Genomic DNA, 10,301 nt, shown 5'->3' on the forward strand with positions numbered 1-10,301 from the left:
AAATCACCGCGGGTCGGATTCGAACACGTGTGCCCGTGGGCGTTGAAGCCCGTATATGGTCGGGGCTGCTGCTTGCGCTACAGTGCCCCCCCCCCCCCCCCCCCCCCCCCCATTAATCAATTATTCTGCTCGTAGGCCAGGCCATAACGATTATCACAAGGCTGGGCTTAGCATTCCTATACACTTGAGTGGGCAGTCAGAATGAACAGGGGAAGTCAGGTCAGTCTGGCATTATTATCTTCAGACTCTCTATGAGTCTGTCAACCTGTACAGAGCTGTAGCTTCCGACATTAGCACTTAAAATAGGATTGTGTTACATAAGATGTGGGTTGCATAATTGTATATTTGACCCCCCCACACCCAGAGCCTCGTTAAGCCTGTGGCTCCTGTCTATTTCCTTAAGTTTGAGGTTTGTAGGATATCCAATTATCTCCGGGTAAATCTCAAGCAGGTGTGTTGTTGGGTCACCATGTGTTGAAGCCATGACAACCCCTGCCAACCCCAAACTGATCCAGGAAGAGGAAGGAAAGGAACTAGACAGAAAGTGCAGAGCTGTTTGCATTAAGGGGGGGGGGGGGGGGGGTCACCAACCTGCAGTAGGCATGGGTGGCACGGCTGGCACGACCCATCGAGGGCCTCTCTGGCTGCTAATGCTTAGCTCCAGCTCCAGTGCAGACCGGCCTGGGCTGAGCTCATCCACCCGCTGGGCTCCTGCAGCAGAGTTAGCTACCCCTGGGATGGAGAGCCTGCTCGGGCCCTCTCCCTCCTCCCGGGCCCCTTCCCTCTGGAGGAGCAGGATGTAGTGCTGTGGCATGGGGCTGGGCAGACGGGACGAGCACGGAGTGGAGAGCAGAGGGGACAGGCTGCCCGGGGTGCTGGCGGGGACCGGCGAGGAGGTGAAGATGGAGGTCAGCGAGGGCAACGAGGCGCTCTTCCTTCCGAGGCTGGAGCTGCTGGTTACGGTGGTGGCTGCCGGACTCCAAGGGTACTGGCTGTGCTGGAAGAGCCCTGCTGCCTCTGGATCTGGGAACTTCTCCTCGTTGCTCTCGAGATCCCACGCCGCCTCCCGGCCCTCCTCCAGCAGGGGCCTGATGCCGCTCATCCCCTCCCAGTCGTCGTCGTCGTCGCCGAGGAGACCGTCCAACTGCAGAGCTTTGCGGAGGCTGCGGTTCAGCTCTTCCCCCAGGGCACGAAGCTCCTCCACAGGGATGATGTTGGCACCTTCCTCCGACACCTCCACGTTCTGAGGTTCATCTCTAGTTCGGCTTATCAACCCAGACGAGGCAGAGGTGTGCAAACTGCTGGTTCTTGTCCAGTCTGAGCTCGACTGTCTGACCCGCTGGATTATACTCTCCACCTCCTCCATCTTGGCAGCGACCCTCAATGCGGCATCCTGGAGCTCAGCCGAATCAAACCGAATCTGAGTTGGCGGAGGTACAGGGCATTCCTCTGTCATCCCCTCTCTAGACTGTGTGACGGGTTCAGCTGCTTGTGGGGTCGGATGCATCTCCTGGTCTTCCAGCGACGGCGTGGTGTCTAACGCTTTGTTAAGCAAGCAGAGGTACAGTTCGTTGTCGTATTCGGAATCCTTGCGGGACAAATGCGACTTTGTCGCCACGGTAATGGACTCCTCTTCCGTGCTGCAGTTCTGTAAAGAAGGCCGGACATCTGCGAGACGAGGAACTCGGTTCTCCGCTGTGTTGGGATTGTTTTCCATTTCACTGGGCACACTGGGCATTCCAGGAGTCTCCGGGCGTTCGTGCGCTTTCCCCCCAGCGGTTGCGGCGTCCCGCAGTCGTCCGCCCGTGCGGAGCTCGGCAGCGGGATCGAGCCTCTGCTTGACCCGGCTCTGCAGGGTCTCCTCCGCGTGAAGCGAGTCCATTGCCCGCAACGTCCTCAGCCTGCGGCCCCGGGACCAGGTCCTAGTAAGGCTAGTTGTGGTGGGAGAGAGGCTGGGAGTGAGCTGGGGGCTGCTCCCGCCGCTGGAGCTGCCGCAGCTTAGCCCTTTGCCTCGAGTCTGCTGTTGGCAAGCCTGACTCTCCGAGTCCTCAGGGGAGTGCGAGTGTTTGGCGCCATGGTGGTTCCCCATGGCAACCTGATCCTGGCAGTCGTCAGTGCACAGAGCCAACAGGTTGGCCAGCCAAGGTACTTCCACCACTGCACCCGCCTCGTTGGAGATCTCGTGCCCAAGCAAGCCTTCCTGGGTTGGCCCGTTCAGACTTCCTCTTGCCGACTCCACCTCCTTTAAATTATGGCAAATCGCTCGCTGACCTTTGGGGGAAGAGACATCTTGCTGGGAGGGGCTTTGACCTCTACGTATTGGGGGGCACTGGCTGACCCAGGTCCTCTCTCTGATTGGTTCATAAAGAAGAAGGACAGTATGGTTTCCTGCCATGATAGCCATTGGTCTGTTATATGCGGTCAGATTTCTGGCACCCTTAATCACAAATGACAGAGAACAAGACAAAATCCAACCCAGGGTTGATCTGCTATGAGAAAACAGACAGAAAAGAATGATCAGGTCATTTTATATTTAAATACTTTTTTATTGATCAAACACCTGTTGTTTTCAAATGATTTTCTATACTCAATTACTATTTAAAAAAAACTGATCAATGCACAGTGTCTTCATGGTGACCTGGACTGGCAGGTTTACACGCACCTTTAGCCTGACGGGGGGAGGGGTGGGGGATTTCCCTGACGTATCATCGTTTAGCATTAATTCAAAGGATGTCTGCTAAGACCTGCTGCCTCACCATATCAAACTAATTAAGAAAAATAATAGTCAAATCTGATCAATGACGATTTTTCACCCAGACAGTATACTTGCACATGCTCTAGCCAACTACAGCACACAGCACCGACAGACACAGTGAACTGGAATAACTTAAACTAATGCATTTTATCCGCTTCAAAAGAAAACTTTTATTTGACCAGCTGTTAAAAAACATAGACCGGATTGTACATTTCCTCTCTGCTCGGTGAATGCGACGAGCCAATTGTAATTAAATCGATTCCAAATCCAGCTAACTGTAAACCTTCTATCATACTGTCGCCACACATGAGCTATTAACTGTACTCTATGTTACGAGTACTTAATTTAGTTTATGAACAGTAAAAGTTGACAGTTACCTGACGACAGGTTGTCAGCATCAACACTTACCTCATTATGTCCGGGGAAGCATCCTTTATATTTCTACATCTCAGATATCACAAAACTATACCAGCAGTCTCACATGGCAGTCCTGCCATAGAGTGACAGAATGACTGTCCAGCCAATCATTTTCGTTATGGTGTATTTAAACGGTTCCAATTGGTTTGTTGTCTTAATCCAGACCGTGTGGCCCGTGTGAGAGGTATATAAACAAATGGGCAGACGGCACTCGGGATTTATCGCTTCTAATCTTCAAGCTGGGCTGTAACCTGTCTCGTTTTGAAACGAATGGCCGCTCATATGTAAACTGTCAGAAACTTATGACCCCACCTCCACTCAAAACTGCCCCAGGCAATTAGTGAATAGTAGTTTCCTTTTACGTTCAGTATTACAAGGCAAAAGTCAATGAATTAAGACTTGTTAAGTGGAATAACACTGGGCTGTCTCTGTGTTAATGCCATAATTAGATGACCGGATCTTGTCATCGAAGATTGCCGTACAAGACATGAGCGAGGGCGCATTAACTGACACGCACAATCTTGGGAGCTGGTCCAGTCTACGCGAAACTCACCACCAAGTGTCGCTAAAGCATTTAAGAACAGTTTCATTAACAGTGTGTGAACCTGACTCGGCAAAATGATTGAAGAGAACAGTTAAGACATCAGTTACTGTATAATTTGATACTAAAGTAAAGACTACATTGACAATGTTGTTACACGTTTTCTCAATTTATGTTGTTATTTGCTCAATCTCACAATGCTTTTTTAGTTGTAGTCCAGTAGTTATCAGCAGTGCAATGGATAGGCTATTTCTTGCCTCATCCGTTTTTTTTGATAGAGCGCAAAGTTTTGACTGCCAGAAAATCTAGCATTGAAACGTTTATTTTCACCTCTTAAGACTAAAAGAGGCCCACATTGTTTATTTTTTTGTGCAAAAGCATTTTCAGCACTTTGTAGCCTATATCTTTTTTTCTTTATCAAGCTTGCCTTTTCGAAGGAGCATCATATCCCGTGGTCGCTGCAGGACGTCCCCCATGCCTAGCGCTGTCGGGATAGGCAGTGTTGGTTTTTGAGTGACAGGCGGGGACGCGGTAGTAGGTTTGTCCGGTCTCCCCTATATGGCTTTGGATTAGCTCTATGCTAATATCGGCAGGAGAGGAGAAACACCGCGTCGCTGCGTGCTGACAGTGGTGGCTCCCAGAGTCTAGTACTCCTCGACAGCCATGGCTGAGGGTGGAGAAGGGGAAGATGAAATTCAGTTCTTAAGAACTGTAAGTAGGCAAATGCTATACCAATCCTCTGCGAAGTCGTTCATGTGGACCAAGTGTATTTTGTGTATATGAATATATGCAGCGTTGCAGGCTTAATGTATGAAGCATCAGCTGGTTTGCTTGGGACTAAAGCAATGATTCTTTCTTTGGGCTGTAACAACGCGCAACTTGTTACACATTCCAGTGGACTTATTGAGGATTAACGCTATGTCAACTTTTAAAATCACTTGATTCTTGGAACTTGTCGGAGTGGGCAATTCTACCAACGCACTTGTCGCCAAGCTTGTGGAAGGGAATTTAAATGAACCCACCATCTGCAGGTGCAGGGACAAAATGTGATATTTAAAAAAAGAAAGACAAAAATGACAGAAATATATTCCTGATCTTCTAAAAAGGCTGTAGTAGAAGTTACAACAGAGTAGTCTATATGGATGTTTTGCAGATCGGAGTTTACAAGGCTATGGGCTACATATTGGAGTTAAACGTTTAAAATCTCATGTGAGAACCAAAGATAATAATATTAATTGCAGAAACAGTTTGAGCTGAAGCGAGAATAGCATGATTTGCACTTTCTCATCGCAGGATATCATATTTACTGTATGGTAGGCATACAGTTTTATGGTCATTCATTTGCATAGCATAAGAAGTATCCTTCTTTAAGGCTTTTCTATTTATGTGGTTTGACGCAGATTAGTTACAGAGATGCAGCAGAGCATGGCAATTCAGTTTGTAAACGATATGATGGGTATGCTCGCATGGTCTTAAATCTGTGGGTAACGTCAAACCGCGTAAATATTGAAAAAAAAAAAAATGCTATCTTGCTTGATCTAATTGAACTGGTACATTGACATACATTGTCATTTCGCTCCTAATCGAACCGTCCCCTTTGTAGCCAAGGTGAGTTTTATTTGGCTGCACCGCTTTGAAATGACATTGCAGTGGTTCTGAAAAAATTATGGATTTTTGGTTGGACCTCCTGCCGCTGTTCGCAGGCTACTAGTTTTTTTTAAGAAATGTGCACGGGCAACATCATAATTAGCGCTGAAATGAAGTTGTACTTTGGGTATTTATTTACTGCTGATTCGACACCATAGAGCAGGTGGATTCCTCAGGGATGCGCAAGTGGTCATTGACAGCTCATACTATTTAACGTGCCCTCCTCACTGACCTACGATACTCGGATTCCTTCTGTCACAATGGCATGTTGATAATCTGATGACAACAGCAGTGTGTACGGGACATACAGCATTCCCAAAGCTGCTGCTTGGTGTCAAAACTGATGAAACATCTCAGCTGTATTGTACCTTGCTGTACAACTGGGATGGGATTATGCTTACAATTGATTTATATTATTGTATAAACCCTTCTTTAAGGGGAAAATATAAATCGCCTTGTGGCATGTTTTTTGAGATGCAGGAGCTTGATTTAGTTGATAGTAGACTACAAAGACATCCAGATAAGATGTAACATTAATGTACAATTAGCTAGGCTGAATCTTTGGCTGTCATATGGCAATTTGGCATTTATAGTCATAATGTCCTATACATATCTATTCGGAGAGCAAGCATAAACGGTGATATCTGGCCTTTGCCCTGTATTGCTGCATAGTTGGAAACAGGATGTGATGGTTCTGAATACCGTTTAGAGGATGTAATAGTTCTCTGTGTAACTTTAAACGGCTGGGTTGTTACCGCTGTGCTGTTTGCCCTAGTTGTCATTAATAAACATGCAAACATGCTTGCTCTAAGATCCCTGGATCACCAGGTATGTGAACTCTCACCTTGACACCTTGCTGTTGAAGAGCTAAAGCTGGAACGCTGGCAGTGACCAGGATATCTTTTGAAATGACAACTCTCTTGCTTCTCACAATGATTCTTTAAAACACTGCTGTGATGAATGGCCTGGTATTAATTAGGGGTGGGAATCTCTTGGCACCTCACGCTTCGATTCAAATCCGATTCAGAGGTCAACGATTCGATTCTAAACCGATTATCGATTCTAAACCGATTATCGATTATCGATTCTAAACCGATTATCGATTATCAATTCTAAATGTATTATCGATGCATCTCGATTTTCAAAACATTCTTTTTTTTTATTACAAAATCGATTATGAACTTTTCTGAATCGATACAGAATCTTTCGAGAGAATTCCCACCCCTAGTATTAGTACACGTGATGTGGATAGTCCTATTGTGAGTGTCAGATATGCCTTTCCGTGCCATGAAAGAAGCTTTCTACCTTTCATGTGGAAGTTAATTACGACCCTCTGGTACAGTTTTCCTCCGCAGCCGTGGCTGAGGAGCAGAATGAGATGATGTATGCTTTTTTTGAATGAGGGATTGTGCTCACACAAGCCTTTTCACCAGCCCTTTCAAGCACGTTATTAGAGTCTCAGTTCATTCTGGGGGCCAGACACGCATATGTGAATATTTACGTAGAAGGCTTAAGTTTTATTGTTCAGAATTTTCTGTTGACAAGGATGTCCTGTTTCCACTGGTCTAGAACCTTAAGTGTAGTTAATGATGAGATGATAAAGGAGCTGGACCAGACTGGGCACTGAACTGGGCCAAAACTGGGCCGGATCCCAGTGTTCCCAACCTGAGGCACAAAAGCAGCCATTAACAGGGCTTGCGCTCTTTGGGTCAGTACTGTCGCCATGATGGTCATCAACAGTGGATTAGAAGAAGAAGTGCAGATGAATGTAGCCTAGTTTAAGCGAAGAAGTTGCCTCCCTTCTTGTGTTCTTCAGGTACCGCTTATGGTTTTTACGTGATTGGTTTTAGTAGGCTTCGTGATTGTCACACAATAATCAAAAATTACCTCAGAACTTACAGAGGGTCGCGCTCCGTCAGGGGCAGGGCACAGTTGTAAAGTGTCCAATGGCAGTTATGTATTTTCATGAGAATGTGCCCTTCACCATTTGAGCCACTGAAACAGGTGTAAGAAACAGTTTGCGTCGCTATGACATCGCTCAAGCCACACTTCCTGTCCCTGGCTGAATGGTGGTGTATGGAAGCTTGGCTAGCTCTCAGCTTAGCGAGCTAAACGTTTTCATTCTGCCCACCCAAAACTGATTGGGAAGAAAACTCAAGAGGGTTTGCCTAATGTCATCCTCCGTGCAATGCCATTTTATTTTTGGGGCCCCTTTAAGTCTGCATCCCTTGTACCCCCTACAGATAGCCCCCTACCGTTAAGGTCACAAACAGGAGGAACGTACATGACCTTTTAATCCACCCAAACAGCTTCTGTAACATTGGACTACATCTGTCCGCGTGTGGGCCAGACCAGGGCCGAGTGCAGGCCAGACCAGGGCCGAGTGCGGGCCAGACCAGGGCCGTGTGCGGACCAGACCAGGGCCGAGTGCGGGCCAGACCAGGGCCGTGTGCGGACCAGACCAGGGCCGTGTGTGGGCCAAACCAGCCCCAGAGTCAGCTGCAGTCAGCAACAAGCTGCACCGTAGCAGTGTTCTTATTTGGAGTTTATGTTGTTCTGGAAGCCTTCAGCGTTCCAGCAGACGACTCCAGGGTTTAATTTTAGACCCCCTCAAGACTCCATGCTTCCCCCACATCGAGTCCACTGCTAGTTCTGCGAGGCCGACCATTGCGTCAGCTAGCCCAGCAGTGTGCACGGCTGACATTTTAACACCGCTTTTATTGGGACCAGTGGTATTTAGAGATCAACAACTTGCTACCACAGCGTTTGATCACACATTAAAAAATAACTGAGTGGCAAACGGTGGGATTTGTGTCCTCCTGGCCATTAACACTCTGTGGCTTTCCGTAACATATACACCACAAAGCCAAGCCAAAGCCAAAGCCATATTTACTTGTTGTTGTTGTTTACTTGTTGTTATGCATGTGGATGGTAGAGGGGCAGCAAACAGCAGTGAGAGCAGGACAGTGCTCTCTTACTCTGCAGCTAATTTAGAGGGGCTAGACTCAAGAGTTCACAGAAGTGTTCTTAAAGAATCCGAGTACTGCCCCCCACCTCCTCCTCCGCATAACCCCCCCCCCCCCCCCTCACACACGCCTGGGCAGCCCCCTCCCCCCTTCAGTGGCGGCAGCTGATAGACGTGGGGAATCAGATTCTAGATCTGGGTGCGTTTGCTGAGGTGGGCAGAGGGTAGCAGGACACATTCATTTAGCAGCATGGAGCTCAGCCTGACACACACACACTCTCTCTCACACACACATAGATCACACACACACTCTCTCTCTCACACACACATAGATCACACACACACACACACAGCCTGACGTGACACTCAAGTTAGCAACCCTGCGTGCTGCTGTGTGCTGACCAAAGAGAGTGTTCATAAAAACAGCTCTGACAAAACAGAACCGCCAGGCTGATGTCATAAACAAAACCGGGGCCATTTAAAGTGTGTCATCGCATGCAGAGAACCTCTCAACTTCAATTTCATTTCCCCTTTTGGTTGTATTTCTGATGTATTAAATGAACACTCTAACTAGAAACCAGTTTTCACACCAGTAAGATTAAGAATACCTGAATCCAGGTTTAAGTTTCGACATGGCGGTCTGCAACTACTCTCTCTGTTGTTTAATTAGGAGCTTTAAAACTGATGCAAGTAGATTTAAAAGCAACATCGGCTTGTTGTTGGTAATGACTGCTTCCAGTGTAATGGAAATATGATTATGAAGCAGCATTGATGGATGTCTTTCAGTATTATGTCCAAAGCCACGTACAAAGGAGGAAACAATCAAGCTACGAGCAATAGTGACCTAGTGTAACAATAAATACTATTTGAGATAAGAAATAAAAAAGTGCAGGAATATAACTACTGTAAGTGCGAGTTAAGTACTAGTAAGAGGAGATAGCATTAGAGGAAGGATAAGGAGAGGTAGAAAAAGGAAGAGGAAGGGAGAGGAAGTGCTCTTTGATGGTATGTCTGCTGATGAATTAGAGGTGTAAGTATGAACATTAAAGTTTTGAGCTCTCTGATAATAAATGCTGTCCAGTGCTGGTGTCCCCTGACACCTGTTGCCTTGACGACCTGCGACCCGTAATGAAAACGAAAACTTGCAGGGGACTTGAGAGTGGAGCTCAGTAATCCATTTCGGAGGCATTAATCTCAACTCTCAGAGGCGCGGACTACGCAGTCGAGCTGCCGAGATGAGATTGTGATGGAGGACATGAGTTATGAGTGCTTCCCAGGTAAAGGTAAACAGCTGGGCTCCGGGCCAACGCCATCTGACCCACACAGTACGTGAGCAGACTGTGCCTGCCCCAGCCCGCCCCCCCTTACTGCTGCATAAGGTTTCACAGAGACCGGTGTCCTCCACTTACTTCCTACACCGCTGTGGATTAGTGTGCATCCTCTGCATTGATTGTTCTGGGTCTAATGACAGCAGGGTCCCAGATAGCACTGGGGACGGGGGGGACATGTCCCCCCCAGATTCATAGTGACCCCGATCCATCCCCCCCCACTCTCCCTACGTAAGGCGACAATCTTCAGTTAATAACTCTGCACAGCTGATTAGGCGACGTAAGCGCCCCCCCCAAAAATCCCATCTGCACCGCTGAATGACAGTGCCCTAGTGTTCTGTCTGGCTGCAGCTTTGCCACAAAGCCATTTGTGAAGAAGGGTAAGATGTCCATCAGCTGTAGGAATTAAGATGGAGTTGCACTTCCTTTTGTTGATGTTTTATTTAACAATGTGTCTTTGTCACTGAGGACACTAGCAGTCAGGGTATTCATTCGTTCTGAGACGGGGAAGTACTGTATGTTTGATTTAAAAGGGCTTACTGCCTACTTTATATTCTGAAGCACACCAATGAGAACCTTCTCTACTGTTTACAGTCAAGTATCAGGAGCGAATGTATGTAACACCCAAATCAAATCAAATCTCAATAC

The 10,301-nt window shown here is 47.3% G+C and overlaps 1 protein-coding gene across 4 annotated transcripts in view; it reads left to right on the forward strand.

The window, feature by feature from the left end:
* The first annotated feature begins 4,293 nt into the window (after window positions 1-4,293).
* Window positions 4,294-10,301, forward strand: part of ryr3 (ryanodine receptor 3) — a 107,176-nt gene continuing 101,168 nt past the window's right edge. For all 4 annotated transcript variants that reach the window (XM_080853694.1, XM_080853695.1, XM_080853696.1 and 1 more), the window contains exon 1: window positions 4,294-4,424. In XM_080853694.1, coding sequence (XP_080709820.1) covers window positions 4,377-4,424 — 48 coding nt within the window. In that variant the 5' untranslated portion in view covers window positions 4,294-4,376. The remainder of the gene's footprint in view (window positions 4,425-10,301) is intronic.

This window comes from Sprattus sprattus (assembly GCF_963457725.1).
Source record: "Sprattus sprattus genome assembly, chromosome: 16".
Lineage (NCBI taxonomy): Eukaryota > Metazoa > Chordata > Actinopteri > Clupeiformes > Clupeidae > Sprattus > Sprattus sprattus.